The 16619-nt window shown below is 35.4% G+C and overlaps 1 protein-coding gene and 1 long non-coding RNA gene across 2 annotated transcripts in view; one reads left to right on the forward strand and one right to left on the reverse strand.

Moving 5' to 3' along the window:
- Positions 1 to 16619, forward strand: part of FBXL13 (F-box and leucine rich repeat protein 13) — a 96888-nt gene that overhangs the window by 55029 nt on the left and 25240 nt on the right. Inside the window, exons 12-16 of the mRNA XM_026067693.1 lie at positions 7151 to 7249; positions 7932 to 8049; positions 8212 to 8374; positions 10869 to 10988; positions 12762 to 12888. Of these exons, the coding sequence (XP_025923478.1) occupies positions 7151 to 7249; positions 7932 to 8049; positions 8212 to 8374; positions 10869 to 10988; positions 12762 to 12888 (627 nt within the window). The remainder of the gene's footprint in view (positions 1 to 7150; positions 7250 to 7931; positions 8050 to 8211; positions 8375 to 10868; positions 10989 to 12761; positions 12889 to 16619) is intronic.
- On the reverse strand, positions 12258 to 16209 carry LOC112967019. Its single transcript, XR_003253822.1, has 3 exons — positions 16081 to 16209; positions 12781 to 12899; positions 12258 to 12394 (listed from the first exon to the last, which is right to left on the reverse strand). It is a non-coding gene; the product is annotated as an uncharacterized LOC112967019 (long non-coding RNA).

Genomic DNA, 16619 nt, shown 5'->3' on the forward strand with positions numbered 1-16619 from the left:
AGAAATCAATTAAATAGTGAACTTTTGTTTTTATTTTAGTGATTTAAAATGTAAATTGAAGTAGTGTACAAACCTGCAATCTAAAAATAGTTAATGTTTTGGATTATTTATTTTAGTGCCCTATTAAAATTTTGAAGAAAGATAAATTTTTGCAATCTAATACTATTTTAGAAAGTTTCAAACATATGCCGTATCTTGAAACATATTTCAAAAGCAATATAAAATGCTAGACAGTAAAGCAATAATAGTCTGCGAATGTTTTAATAAAGGGCTCCCACACATTTTCCTTTATAGACTGAGATTATTCTCCAAGCTGCAAAATGTATGTGAAATGATAAAGAGATGGGGCCTGAGGAGTCTAATGGTTTAATCTTCCACACAACAAAACCTTTTCAGAACCAGGGATGAAGACAAATAGGGAACAGTCTTGTTCTAACTGCTCTTTGCTTTGAGTGCCTGTTTCTTGTTCCTGAGGATCATGCTGAGAAGACTGGAAGTACTGTGCAGTGACAATGTGAAATTTGAAGTGAGGGCTGAGATTAGTGCAGAATTAGGAACTACCTCTGAGTTACTTTTTCAAAATACCCATAACTAGTTATTTATTGCAAAAGCAACATTCCTGCTTTTTCAGAAGTGTGATTATGAGCTGTAAGGATTTGCCTCTTCAAAGCATGACCTAATACTAGAGAAAAGTAATCATCATCAAACTAGGAAAACCACAGTCCTCCCCTTTCCAGAGGAGTGGAGTGGTTTTGCTCACCAGTGTATTTGAAAGCTCTGGGAGGCGTTCCACAGCTTTCTCCATTTTGAGTTTCCCCTGATTCTGGAATAACGGTCATGACCGAGTACTTAAGTAAACAATTAAAACCAAAAAGAGCATCAAATTGCACACTGCTGCAGAAAGTGTGTTAATAGGACAGAATTCTTTTTCTTTTCCTCACTGGATGAGCTAAATCAAAGGGAACTTTTGTAAGGCTAAGGCTTCAGAATTAGCTAGAGAAATACAGTGAAATTATAGTATAAGCATTTAAATTATGCTAAACAATATTCACTAGCAGCCTGTTCTTTCCCTCATTTTAACGTTACAGTTCTTTTTATATGAGTACTTATATTGCCATTACTACTGTAGTATTTGAACATCTATTTAGAAAGCCTACTATAATATGGGTGATTATGCTAATGATTTTACAGGTGGAAACTTTAGGGCCAGAGCATTTAAATACTCAGGCAGAAAACAGGGAATTGAGCATAGTTTGTAGTCCATTGTAGTCCACTGTGTCATACAACAAGACAGTCTTTCCTCTGAGTATTACTTTGATTCGTGATAGTAATAGCAAATGAATTATAGGTATGGATCTTTTGTATGAAATTTCAGTAATTAAGGTTGGGTCCCTATAGCATGGATAGTAAGGATTTTCATTAAAGATTTTCATGGTATTTTCTAAAAGTATAGAGATTCTATTGTGTCCTGCTCAAAATTCCTATTACACCACTGTGCTATTCTCAAAGAAGTATCTATAAAGCATAAGATTTCTTCTCTGTACTGCTTCTGAAGCTGAACATTATAGGTGGAATATTTCCTGCTATTAGATGCAAAACTGAAGAGATGAAGAGGTATAAAGGATTTGCATGTCATTTATTGATATACTAGATTGAGATTATACAACTGAAAAAGAGACTATGGTGAGAGATATTTTCAGTTAAATTAGAAATATGAAGATTTTCAAAGAAATTGGATTTTTTGCCAAGATCTGTGGCCTACTGATTTTCAGACTGGAATGATTCTGTCCCAAAGAACAGCCTATCTATTGCTGTAGCTTACAACAGCTGGCTGTGATTCTTAAGAGATCACAAGTTACTGGAAAGTAATAAACATGACCCTTTCCTTCCTTGACATGCTGCACTCATTGTGGGGTGTCAGAGAAGCTACTGGCAGATGTGTAGGCTTCACCAGCTTTCACCATCTGAGAGTTCCTCCAGCTCTGGCTTCATTGGGAGATTTCTCATTTTGGCAGCTGCTGTCAAATTCTGGCTTCTTCACACATCTCAAGCAGCACAAAGGGGAGAAAATCTGAACTGTGCTCATTGTTTATTGAAGCAATTGTTTACAGTTCCCAATTACAAGCTCATGTAACTGAAGAATACTTTATTATAAGGTACACCTGCACTATTCTATATTTTTAGCATACAGTTAAGAAAAAAGAGACAGTCATTTATGTATTAGACTGGGAACTTCTCCCAGACAAGGAATTATTTTTTTACCTAGGATCATCACAATGACTTCTGATCCTTTACATGAAATGAAAATAGTACATTTATAAAATGATCTTATTTAGTTATGCAGCAAAAGGATGTTCTGCAGAATTTTATAGGATCTAAGACTCATAATGACCTTTAAAGTGTCCTGCTTCACAATTGGTTGAAGAAGGAGGTTTAAGTAGTATTTTACTGATCCAGGGCAAAGAATGCAGTATTAAATTCCATAGGTATCTTGGTGTTGATTTTCTGGTTAAGTTGTTGGCTCTTGAGGCAATCTATTAAGCATGCTGAAATTCCAAGTGGGTTGAGTAGGCAGTTGTTTTACGAAAACATATGCAAAATTTTGTGTTTCTACACTTTATGTCCAAGAGTGCCTGAAGTGTGCCTAAATAATCAATGGGGCTTTAGAAAAGAAACTCAGGATTAAGATGACATTATTTCAGGTATAGAGAAATATAAGACAAATACATATGATAATGCAGCAATATCTAAATGTGGACTAGCTTAACTGATTCTCATTTGATGCATGTTTCATGTTTGAACTCCCTCAGGCTGGTGTCTGAGATCCGTTATCAAGCTTTAAGTTAAAAAATACTTTTCCCTAAAAATTAAAATGAAATTAAAAGCAATCTGTACAGTGGTATTATTGGCTGCTTCAGGATAATTTTTTTGGCTCTCATGGAGTAAAACACTAAATTGCTGCTATTTGTGGTATCAATTTGCTTTGTTAAGCAAACAGTACTTTTCCAGAGAAAGATATTTAAGGTCTTTTAAAGTGCAGTTAACTTTACTGCAATACTTACTGAATTCCAGAAAAAGATATGCTACTTCTATCTCTTGGCATTGTTGAGCTTGATCTAATTACATGCTACATACTATCTATCCTTTTAAGAACTGGAATCCCACTTAATTTTAGGCTAAATTAATGCCAAGAAAACTACCTTAATTTATCTATATAACAATTAGAGGGGGAGAGAAGTCTCCAGAGGTTATTCAGACTTTTTCTGGTCTGACCTGTATTGGGATATTTCTTGCTCTTCACTTGCTAAATAGCCATCTTAGGGATCATAATTGTCTAACATAGGCATCTCAGTTATATTCCTAATTTCAGAGGAGTAAACAAAGGCTTTAGCATCTGCAGTCTATTTTCTTATCATTACCAGTATTATTGGCACCTTCTTGGCTTAGCATTTTCCTACCTGTTTTTCTGATTTTAAAGTCCCTCTCAACCATTATTCCTCTTCTACAGTTATCTGAACCTCTAAACCCCCAAATTTTTATCTCGCAGTTCAGGATAACCATAATGGCTAACATTTTCAAAATAAGGGCTTAAAAATAGGCTTCTGAGTCTGCATTTATTTTTTTCAAAGACAGTGATATTTTCAGATGTTATTCAAAGCAATAGATAACTAAACCCAAGATGTAGTGCAACTAAGGTCCCTCATTTAATTGTATTTGCACCTGAATTTTAGTTGCCTAGACATGAGGGATCTTTTAGTCCTGCTCTCTGTATCTGTGCATCTAACTATGGTACCCAAGCTAGGTAGGTACCCTTAACTGTTAACACAATCAGTAAAAAAATTGGCAACTGAACCCTGTAAGCCCCATACCTTCCTTTGATTAACAGTCATGACCAGGCATATTTTCAAACCCTACACATTTGAGAACTGGGAATTCAAACTCCAGAATTTGTTGAAATAGGCTCTTCTCAGATTGTTTTCCTGCCTGATGATATTTAGCAGCTATTTGATGGCTGAAAGACTTGTTAATAGATCGGGTTCTTATTATCACTGAAAGCCAATCTTCTACTCTTTGAAAGCCTTCTTAGAAGTCACATCTCACCCCTACACTGGCCTTAGTGTTTGTTTGAACAACACCGGACCTTCTGTCAACAAGGGCCTTCTTAGTTTTAGATGAATTTCAGGTCATGGGAGACTTTCTGCATTTTTGTCTTAGCATGGCAGTGAGGTCTCGTCTGTCTCTTAATTCTAATGACATAATCAACCTAGGTAGTCTTATGCCAGAACACACTTATGAAGTCTACAGACTTAGCTAAAATCATTGTATTCTGCCGGCCTACACTGTCTCAGCTTTTGAACAACTGTTCCTTGGGACTAGAGTTATTCCTTCTCATTGCAGCAAGTCTGTCCAACTGTTACAAGGGGAAGTTCTTCTGTCATAACAGCTAAAGCACACTCAAACTGCTCAACAAACTGTTGTTGATTTTTTTAGAAAAGTAAAATCCTCACATTTATATGTAAGAGGTGAGAAAGCAGAGCAAATTTCAGCCTTATTTTCAAAGGCATCATGTTCAGATTATGATGGACAGTATTACAACAACAAACTGTATGATGTAACATCCCCTCTCTTAGGAATGGCTTGATCTTTGGCACAGATGGACGAGAAATAAGACTAAATTACCAGAAATTCACCTCTTGGACACTGAAATGTCTGCAGAGTACTTTATGTCACTTTACCATGTTAAACTACTTGGTGCTTGTTGGGGAAATGTACTGTCTTCTGCTGCTTCTGCTGCTTGAGAGCCAGCAATGAGAAGGCCTATTGCAGTTAGTCAAACTCCTCCTTGAATGGATTAATATTGCCATCTTAAAGCAATTAGTGCTTCTTGGCCAGCAGAGAATAGAGATTTCCTAGTAGATCCCTCAGGCAGCTGCTTGTGTGACGGCCATAGCTCAAGCCAGTCTCATATAGACGGGAGGCTTTGGGCTGGAAAACTGCAGATAGGATTACATTGTCCTACATCTCCAGAAAGACCAATAGTGGGTACGGAATTTTAGAATGTGGATGACCACATCATATTCTCTCCTCAGATCTAGCACCCATCCTTCCTTGCCAGCATTCTACCTTTTGGTGATTACTACCAGCTGGAAAAAAGATTGCCTTCACCATAGTAGCCCTACACTTGTACTGGTTGTTTTGGAATCATTTATGCTGAGCCATCCTATCCATACTGATGGTTGAAATCCGCCATAACATCTGCAGATCCTCTACTGATGTGTTATCCACATCAACCACATTCCCAAAGTTATGATAGCCTTTTGTCCAGCAGACATTTACAGTAGACAGTTGGAGAGGGTGTGAGTGCCTAGAATGCACAAACAGGCTCTACTTGCCCTGATCAGCTTGTAACCATATTTCTCTATAATCCTTCTCTGCAGCCTTCTCTCTGCCACCCCCATCCCATCTCCTCCCAGGATTTAGCTCTTTTCACTTCTCACAGCTCTTTCTTACAATATAGCTGTTTTCAGAACAGCCCGATCCAGGGTTACAGAGCTACACTGCATCAGACCTGACCTGGAACATAGGCACCTGACAGAGGGTAGTTGATGGGATTTACATCACTATGTGTTGCCTATCAGATATTTCCTGATTATGTTATTTGTAGGGTTATCACTCTCTCATTTTGCAGGCTGTTACAGACCACTGTAGGAAAGATGTTGATGCTACACTTGCCCTGAGCTTAAAACACATAGGATTTTTGCAGCCACAGTGCTAGTGTGCCAGTGTGTGTGTTATAAGCCACACCATATTCCACCTGTCTGGACATGAGACCTGCTCAAACACTTTAGCCTAACAACACAGTCCATAGGCAGGTAACCAGTTCCCCTCTGTTGTCGCCACCCTCCTGCACAAGGGAAAAGGTGCAAAGAATGCCACAATCCCCTATGAAGGAGAAACAAGACATGTAACATCAAAATACAAATCTAAAGGCAACTATGTGTAAAGAATCTGTTAAAAAGGCTATTCCATCTTGAAAAATAAAGAGCAAGCCAACTTGACCATTGTTGGGGCCCTTGCGGTGCTTCAGAACAATAATCTATATGAGATATAGAGCATGGAACTAACAGCTGTTTAGGATTAATTGCTTAGCACAACTTGCTTAGCATTAGTAGCTAAATTTGCTGAAGCCTTAGGCCTCAGGCTATAGCCACTGCTACGTGCTTTGAAGTAGTCCACCAAGGACACTGGTGCAGCTGGAAATGATACATCCTGAGAAAGTACAGATAAACTAGCAGAAGCCAGTGGGAACCAAGGTTAAGGGTAAGATAGCTTTGCTAAATAAGTAGCAAGGTACAAGGCATGATCGCTGCGTGCGTGATCAGTGCCATGATTGGCTCCCTGTGACATAATCTGCATGGTGATTGGCCTAGCAAAGTGTACGACTGCACAAACATATATAAGATGGGCAAATTGCCGAAAAAAGTTGGAATTGAATCTGCATTCTGTGAGTGCGTATGATTCTTTCCCGTCACTCCCGCGGACTGCAACAGACCATAATTTAGTACAACTGGGGGTACCTAATAAAATGTACATAGAGAAATTAAACTACTGTGTAGCTCCTTAGCATGGCATGTCAAACATTCATATCACTAATGCTATCAGTAACATACTTTGATGTATATAAATTAGGAAAAAATTGTTAAGCTATTTTACCATGGATCTGGAAAAAATAATTAAGATATTTTACCACAGTATGGATTCAAACCTTGCTTCAAACTAGATGTGAGCATGTGCCACACGTGAATACCTCATCATAAAGTTGGCGAAACGAAGGTAGCAGGACGTGTCAATGACATTCTTTGCTGTTCCCATAAATGGTGTCAGCTATGGAAACTGCTGTGCCCTATTCTTGCTTGCTTAATAACGAGCCATTCTCAAAACAGATACTGGATATGGATAATGCTTCTAAAATATTAGAATAATATGTACAGCTCATGGTCTTTTTTTCTTTTAATGGGTCAAATTAATACATTTCCTGATAAGTGAGCATCTAGGTACAAATGATTTTAACTATCCAATATATCTCAAGCCATTCCTGTATAGTTTTTGTTAGGCTTGCTAAGACATAAATGTTTTATTTCTTACTCAGATTTCAGTTGATGGCTTCAGAAATATTGCCAATGGCTGCAGTAGGATTCAGGATTTGCTAATCAATGATATGCCGACTCTCAGAGACAGATGTATTCAAGTAAGAAATTGAAAACTGTGTTTTGAGAACGTTTCTGATATTTGAGCTGAGTTATCCTCCCAACCAACTTTAAGTTATGCACATACATTTTAGGGGAAAATTTCTCTCCTAAAACACTTTTGAAAGCTGTTATTTAATTATGTTTACAAATCTTGTTGACAGTCATTTTCAGAAACTTTCAAGTGGCCTTTCTTCTTTCCTCACATAACTATGACTGAAATATGATCTTCCAGTTTATAAATGAGTGTTACCCATTTTTTTCTGTGTTAAAAGTAATATATGGGAACAACAGTCTGCTACTGATTATTTCACAGAACTCCCCATTCAGTAATTAGGTCTGCATAAATATGTAAAGCCTAGTGGGCCCATGGTATGGGAAAAGTTTTTTCAGGCTTCTGCAAAAGTAATTATTAACTAGATCGCTGATCTCAGGTGTCAGCCATACTTCATGCCTCCAGTTGCTTACTTCTTTTTCTTATGTCCCCAATAATATTAAATACATAAAGAATTTTAATTGATTTTTTATTTAGTGCTCACTATCTAGAAGGTAATTTTGAAAATGGATTATAACTTTGTAAGAAATTATAACATTATTATATGCAGAACAATTGCTGATTTTTTGTTGTGTAACATAGCACAGTTACATGAATGTTTTATTTATTTCACCTTTTTCCCCTTAAAGGCTTTGGCTGAAAAATGCCAGCAGATTATGTCTGTTGTTTTTCTTGACTCCCCACATCTATCTGATACAGCTTTTAGAGCCCTTGCTGAATGTAAACTTGTCAAGGTCAGCATTGAAGGTTAGTATAATATTTAACAAAATTATTAGAATTGTGTATTTTAAAAATTCATCCAATTCATTTGAAGTCAGTAAGAATCTTTCAACTGATTTCAGTGGGTATTGGGATGGGGCCCGTAATGCATGTGTAATGTGTAGCATGCATCTTTGTATGTTTCCACAGGAAATCATCGAATTACTGATTTAAGTTTCAAGCTGATGAGTATATGCTGCCCGTACGTCAGGCATATTCATATGGCTGATTGCCAGAAGATCACAGATGCTGGTCTTAAGATGATTGCACCATTAAAGTATATTCTTGTACTGAATTTAGCAGACTGTATAAGGTACTAAATCACATCCAGTTTTCTGTAAACCATTTGAAGGATTTTTTTTAATGACAATTATATTCCTAGTAAATCCTTTTAGCACATCTTTCAGTTTTAAAAATAAGTTCTTATAATGTTAATACATATACCTCAATATTTAAAAAATATTTTATGCATGTAGCTTTTTGTTCCTGTAACATATTTTCAAAAATCCGTTCATTGGTGAAGACAAAAGTCCCAAACATTTCAAAAACAATAGACCTGTAAAATAATACAAAGAAGCTAGAATTGCTGCTTATCTTAAAATTTCTGAGGTCATGCTAACTTTCAGGGATTCTGTTTTCATATGTGGCTAAATTACTTTTTGTGGTTCTTGATGCTATATAAAAATCCGATAACTTTTCTTGTAAATGCGCTGCGAAGTGCTGGAGTAACACCATGACATCATGATGTCCGTTCAGTTGTGCAGATGGGACAGCTGCCTGAATTTTCTGGTTTAACATTTAGATGGCTGGATTTTCCAGTCTGCAAGCCAAGTGGCTTCTTGGGGTATGAGTGTGCGTTTGTACATGTGTCCACTGTCTGAAATGCTAAAGAATTGCTGAATTCCCTTAACAAACTTTTAAAGCAATTATAAAGCTCTTGTAAAAATCTGTACTAATTTTTAATACTTTGGCAGACATTTGTAAAAGCTTCAGCCTTAGCAACCTTCTAAAGAGTTTCTCTCAAGAAAAGAGATTTTTTGAGTAGAGTTTTTTATAGAAAACTACAAAAATATTTGTGTTTATGTCTTTCTTGTTTGGGCAGTATGTTGCTATAAAATGTCACCGTGTGTATTAGAAACAATTAGGTATTTCTCAGAAATCCAGGGAAGCAGCATACTGGGAATAGAATCTAAGAACAGATTTTTGAAATGTGTAGCTTATATGATCTTAATGTTCTTGATCAGTTTCTTTTTTTCTTTGAGATTTTATTTTAGTCTAAGAGTAACTTATTCTAAAGTTATACAGAAAACTTTTTGAGAAATGAAGGAAACAGAAGGATCAAATCTAACAATTCAGAATTCTTAAAATTACAGAAACTATTTGACTGCATGTGAAAAATGGAGAAAGTAAATTAACTGGTCATGATTATTAGAACTGAAAAATAACAGAGATGTGAGTAAAATGGTGGTTAAAAATAGACACAGGCAATATGGTGACTCAAAACATACCCTTGGCATGTTTTCCTGATCTAAGTATGTTGTTATCTTCCTTGCGTATAATGATCCAAGTAAAGCAGTGTGTGGCCTGTGTTCTTATATAGTTAATCAGTTGACTAGAGAAACTCAGCATGTGTATCCACTGCAGAATTATTTCAAAAGTTATGTGACTTTTTCGGTCCTCAAGCCTAGTATGCCTGCAGAATCTTCTACTGTGTGGGGTTTTTTTAATGTAGTTGACTATATTGTCAGACCATGTGTTCATTACAGACTTAACACAACTTAATTATTCTCAAGGTATATCTCTCAAATTTATCTATTTTGAATGAAAAACAACTGGTTGAAATATTGCAGAATGATTGCTTTGGCAGTTTGTGTATTATAACTTCATCTGTAGCCTGTGGTCACACCACAAGGTTCTGTTCAAGTTACTGTTTTTGTAGCAGTGCTATTCTTCCCACGTTTCTAAGACTTTTGGGGATTTGCAGTGATTTCTTGTAAAGCAACAAACTGTATGAGCCAAAATATGATTCTTTTCCACTGAATGCTCAGATAAATTATTTGTCCATCAGGGAACGTGGAGGAAATATTGGGAATTCATTGGAAAGCTAAGCATGCAAGTGATATTAAACAGGCAAAATGTCAAGAGTTATGAATATTATTGAAACACCCAAGTTGTAGTCAACACGCAAGGGCTATCAGCTTGGCTGAAAGATTTTCTGTCTTTCTAATCTATATAACTTTTGTACGTGTTATGAGTTAGAGATTTGTGTGTGTGACATGCAATGGATTAAGTGAAACACTGAGAAAACTCAGGTTAACTCTTCAGTCAATGCATATATGCAGAACAGCTACTACCTACATGTACTACATATGTCTTTTGCTTGTGTGTTAGAAGATCATTTTTCTTTTAAATTATTTCCATTACTTAAATTAACAAAGACATTTATACAAATATTACTCTGAAATGTTTAAACAGGTTTTGGTATTTTCTAGATATGATTTCCATGCTCTGTCTTTTGAGGTCTTACCATATCTGAGGGTTGGATTGTAGTAGAAGATCTCATAACCTCCAGCAGACTTTTTTTTCAGAAGGTTCTGGTTTTCAGCAGTTACAAAGAGCATCTTTCTAATTGAACCATTAATTTTTCTGATTCCATTTTGGGTTTAAAAGATTATTTCTGAATATATCAATATTAATTTCTGCTTGTCTGCAATATAGACTGCTGAATCAAATTGTATATTGAACTCTAGGGAGTATGAAAAAAATGCATATTTTGAATTTGAATATTGCTTATATTTCTCTTTTAGAATCGGTGATGGAGGTATAAAGCCATTTGTAGAAGGTTCTTCAGGCGCTACGCTAAGAGAGCTGAATTTGACTAATTGTGTTCGTGTCACTGATGTTTCTGTCACAGAAATAGCACAAAGGTACCATAGTCCAGTACAGTATTCTGGTGTAAGTAGTTGATAGGCTTTTCATCTATTTTTAATGTTATGGTTCTCAATTTGTTAATAAATGATAAAATTATGCAGCCCATTACATACAGAAAATTGTGCTAGGTAAATTACTAGTCCTTTTTGGCCTTATGAATCTATTAAAATGATCCATTGTATGAAAAGGAATTCAACAATATCAAAATGGAAACCTGAAAAGTCTTAATTTTAGAAAAAAAATCTTAAATGATTGTTGTCAGTTACAAAATTGTTTTGAATGATTAGTACGTCAAAGGCACATTTTTGTGAACTCAATAAATACTCATGTCTGAACAAGCAAAAAGAACTTTACTGCTAAACCTCTTCACCTTCAGTTCAGCAGCAGGAGTATTGGCATTGATAATCACAAGATCATTTTTAAATCGCAAGAGAAGACTTGAGCCAGTCTGCCCACTCCTTTCTGAATCTCTGTGCAGGCCCCTTGTTTATGCTTTAGTAGCAGCAGTAGTGAGCAATTGTGGAGGGCCTGCCTGTACACTGGGGAACGCCTTCTCTGTTTTATTGATGGATCACATAGATCTCTAGCATACGCATACTTTTGGGTAGCATACTGGCTGGACTTATGGCTTATTGCTCTTTTAAATATCAGAAGAGTTATTCTGATTGTTTACAAATAAGTTCTTTACTCCTTTTGTTCTTATAAAACATCTACCCAGCGGTGAGAAGGATTTAATATAGTGTTGTTCATGTGGAAAAGATGTGGAATCATGTTTCAGAAAAATTATGTATGACCTAATAGACTTCAGATCTACTTCAGAAGGAGAATTAGCAAGGTCCAAAATGACCTAATAATATAGTTCTGAAGTCATATATTCAAAATACAAAGAAAAATTGGTTCTCCTCTACAGAAACACTGAATATTCAATTTAAGTATTTGATATTTTGGAACTTTTTACATGACTTTGTATGAGCTTATGGCATTAATGTGTAATGATTTGTCAACAGAAAATAGTACCAGAGAATGAATTTTCTAAAATTTTTATTTATTCTTTTCTACTTAGAACTCAACATGAATTGCTGGCATAATGGTTCAGAAACTCTTAAGTATTAAGGATTTGATCATACTGATAGAGTATTACCCTTAATAAGGCTCTGAGCACAGATGCACTGTTTGAGGAATCACATTTCTTGGGTCTTCTGCTTCGATTATGGGAATATATAGTTTACTGGGCTTACTTAAGCAGTAAAATTCAGTCTTCCTTTTCTGGCTAGCGTCTGCTGATTGGCAGAGCCTGGCAACGTCTTCATCTGCTCTATGCCATTCTTTGCGTAACTGCATCTGGATGCAGGTGCAGCCACAGAGTCCTGAATTCTGTGGTTGTAATGAGCTTTAAGGTTCCCTGTGCAAGATAGGAGAGATTTAGAGATGGGGGAAAGTCAAGCATCAAACTAATTAAAAATACATATATTTTTGTAATACATCTCCTTGATTTACATATTTTGATTTAATGTGATTGCTCTTCATGGTTTGTAATATTTGTAACGCTTTCCCATTATAAGTGTAATCTTTGGAAGTGCCTATGTATGCTAGGTGTCAATAATATAATTAAAAAATAAATACAGTATAATTCTGTGGGATTAGAGTGCCTATTTTCATAGGTCCCCTGAAAAAAAACTTAGCCAGGGTTATTGCAGAAATGCATTTTCTGTGCTACATTTCCATAACAAAAGTAGAAAGCTGACATTTCTGTTTTTTATTTAATTTAGATGTCATAATTTGACCTACCTAAATCTGCGTTACTGCAAAAATGTGACTGATGCTGGAATTGAAGCTTTGGGAAATATGTCCTCATTGATATCCATTGATATCTCTGGAACCAGTGTCTCAGATATGGTATAAATATGCTAAAAGAATAATAAATGTGTTTGTTATCTATCTAGGCTTTCTGAAAAGAATACAAACAAAATCCATTTATTTTAAAAGCTGCATGGATATGAACCAGAGGAGTTGCAAAATCATTAAAACGTATTTTAGAAACATGTATAATACTGTATTAGTCCATATATCATCAGTACCCAATAAAAGTTAATTCTCACACTGAACAATTCTCATGTTGGACAGCTCTCACCTTAGAAAGAGAGAAACAGAAATTGGCAAAAGTTTGGCTGCTGTGAAACTGGTTTGAAAAAATATCTGTTAAATAGAAATCTTTTGCTCCAGGATGATTAGACCTGAGGGAAACTGAAGGACTGATATTTTGAAATTTTAAATTTGTAAAAACTGTGTTTTCCATTAAATAGATTTTATGACGAAAATCCTCTAATGGAGGCACTGCTTCATACTGTGGTCTAGAACATAATTGCTAGTGAAAGAAATACTAACAAGGAATCTTCAAAGTGTCAAGTTGCTAAGACTCAGGAAAGTGCCATAGCAAGCGTGGCAGCCAGGTTAAACATTGCAGGCCTCCACGTAAGATGTTCTTGGCAGATCCTGTTTTGTGCACAGCATGGAGAGCCAGATCTGCTGTTCCTTTTACGTTGGAGGCAAGCTCTTTCCAATGAACACAGAAACCTAGGGGAAACTTCATGAAGAAAACTCTTGTTATAGAGAATATTTATCAGTCACTGTTCAAACACAGTTCTGACCAGTAGCTTCATTGTTTGGCTGTAACACAGACTTTGTTCAAACGTAATTAAAAAGCCTTTATCCTTCATATCCTTCCTTCATGGAGGACTAAAAATAAAAATAAAATTAAGCTAAATAAAGAGGGCTAGGAAAACAAAGAGGATTTAATTTAATGTGAGTATATAAAATATCATAAAATCATTTTTGATATTTTTGCATAGTATGGTTTATCTGAGTGAAACTTGTAACACTGAGAACTACCATTCCACAATATTTCAATGTAAAAGTTTTCTTTCTCTTTGTCTGCCACAGCTAATCTCTTAAAACATTGTGTTGCTTCTTCTTGTAGTCTTCAAACAGCACAACCCATGCCCTCGGCAATAATCCAAGTGCTTTTGCTTACACTGCTTTTTTTAAGGCATTGAGTTTCCTCCCTCCCACAAGACAGATAAATGAACCTGGAAATTCACCATTAATCATTCTTGTAATTTTTGACCTAATTAATTGCCGGTACTGGCTACAAAACTGTCCTGGTTTTTGCTGTTTGCTGTGCTTAAGTATACAACATTCACATATGCATAATAAATACATTTTTAAATGTTAAGACATCATCTGAAGAAAGGAAATCTTGCCGTCTGCTTTATAATAGGCTACTTTTGTGTGCTCTGACTTTATTTTATGTATTTTTATTAGCATATAAATGAAGTTCAATTAGTATGTCTTTCAATTTAGACTTTGTAAGTACTGTGGCCAAATTACTCTTAAGAGCATAGTAGAGAAGACAGTGCTTTACGTGCAGTAATCAACATGATTACCTTGTGCTGATGAGAAATTATAATGTTCATATTCTTTCCTGTAGCCTGTGCATTAGATCTCTGTTGCTTTTGCTGTCCTGCTGTTTGGAGTTTAGCATGTGTGAAACACATTGAATGTGCAACATAGATCTGCACTGCACAAGAGAATATTCCTTTAAGTTAGTATTTCAGGTGAGGGCAGAATCATTCTGCCAGCAAAGGCAAGCAGAATTCACTGCAGCTGGGATGTCATAGATCTAAGGGAAGGATAGCAGGAAAAAATAGAGTAAATTTTCATACAGATTTGTGCCTCATGGATGACTGACTTAGTGTTAGTCAAAGTGAAAGCTTTTTCCACTGTTGGTACCTTCCTCTTCTGTAGTTTCTCTGGTGCCTAAAGGTGAAATGTTCCTGCTGCAGCCTGTCTTTCATTCAGGGAAGTTGTTGCATTTTGAAGAAATATACTGACACTTAGAATTGTCCCTAACAAGAGATTTTATTAATTTAGACAAATATTTGCAGTACCCTTTAGACTCACAGTAATAAAAAAATGTAGTGCTAATAAGAAACATATTGCTATTCTCTCCCATGTTTGAAGAAATTTATCATCCTTGTCCTGAGCCTGAAGAAAGACTGGAAATTGAATAAAAATAATTATTGCATATATTAGAATTTTGGTATTATATATAGAAAGTTATGCATTTTACATAAAAACTCTCTAAGCAAATTTCTGAACAGAGTCTAGATTAAGGCAAGTAATTAATCACATACTAAGGTTGTATGTATGTTTAAGTGTCTTACTACATAAAGATCAAAGGCTATTGATTAACAAAGCCAAATATCAGCCAGTGAAGAGAATATTGACGTTATGGATATGACAGATTAGTGGGATAACGAATAAGTTCTTTTACTTGTCTAATTAGGGCTTTGACTGTATTGCTCTTATTCATATAAAATACATTAACAAGCATAACCAAATTCTTTTGCTTTTACAAAATTCAGCATCCATTATGATAGTATCAAGGAAGTATCTTCTTCAGCTGTTTTTAATGCCAGTTTCCTGACTGCAGTATTGCCTAACCATATCTGCTGTTCTTTAAAAAAGTGGAACCCTATCTTTCTGTTTCTCTTGTTTTCCCTCAGCAGGATGTCAGAATTAAAGTTATTTTTCTCCTACCCTTTTATTCTCTTGGCATGCAGGCCTTACACACTTCATGCAAATGTAAGTCATAGCTTAACATTCTCGCATCTAGGTTTTCCATTAAAAAGAATGTCAGGATATTTGATATGACAAGTATAAGCATATCTCAGCCCTAGGATATACAAACAATCTCTGAAAATAATAAGATGTGAATATTTATGAAGTCTATATGTAATTCTCATTCTTTCATTTTACCTTTCAAAAAATATTTCATTCTTTATTAAAAATTGAAATGTTTTTGATAAATAATACACATTTTAAAGTCTCAGTAACTTTTTTAATAGTGGGAAAGACAGTTTTTCTGTTTTTATCATTCCCTAAATACCAGAAGTATGTTTTTTAGAGTTATAAACAACTTAAAACAGACTTAGAAATGACAAGATTTGTAACCTTAGTTATATTCTTTCTTTTTAAGACAAGCACACAATGACAGTGCAAAAACATATAGTTATTTGAAAGAATTACCTTTAAATTCTTCCAGAGATTTCCCTTTTTTCCAACTAGCCTTCCAGCCTTCATTGTTTTCTTTCACCTTTTGCTCTCTTAAACTCCTTGGAATAGAGACCATAGGGTTTGGGGGGTTGGGTTGCGAGTACTGAAAACACTTCTATGAATTAATAAATAATATTGTAATCACAAATCATTTTTATATTGTTGTAAAGACATATAAAATGTTTGCAAGGTTTTTAAACTTCTGTTACTGAGATGAAGACACTTGCACTTAGGGCCAAATCCTATATGCCTTTCTTATAAAAGCAGTCCCAGTGACTGACTAGAAGTGTTTCCATGAATTAGAGAAGCAGTATATATGCTATATACTACAAGCTTTAGTCTCATGCTCTCCAAAATTTTGTTAAAATGTCTTAAATTTTTTTCTGATGTCTATGTGATATGGCTTTGGCAACTTTGCTCCAAGTCTGAGAATCTGAAAGTGTGAAGCTGCCTAGCTGTCCTCATTCTGACACAAATTGCTAATGCATATGGCCTGGACCACCCGTCTTCAT

The sequence above is a fragment of the Apteryx rowi genome, unplaced genomic scaffold (genome assembly GCF_003343035.1).
Source record: "Apteryx rowi isolate R43461 unplaced genomic scaffold, aptRow1 scaffold_261, whole genome shotgun sequence".
Taxonomy (NCBI): Eukaryota; Metazoa; Chordata; class Aves; order Apterygiformes; family Apterygidae; genus Apteryx; species Apteryx rowi.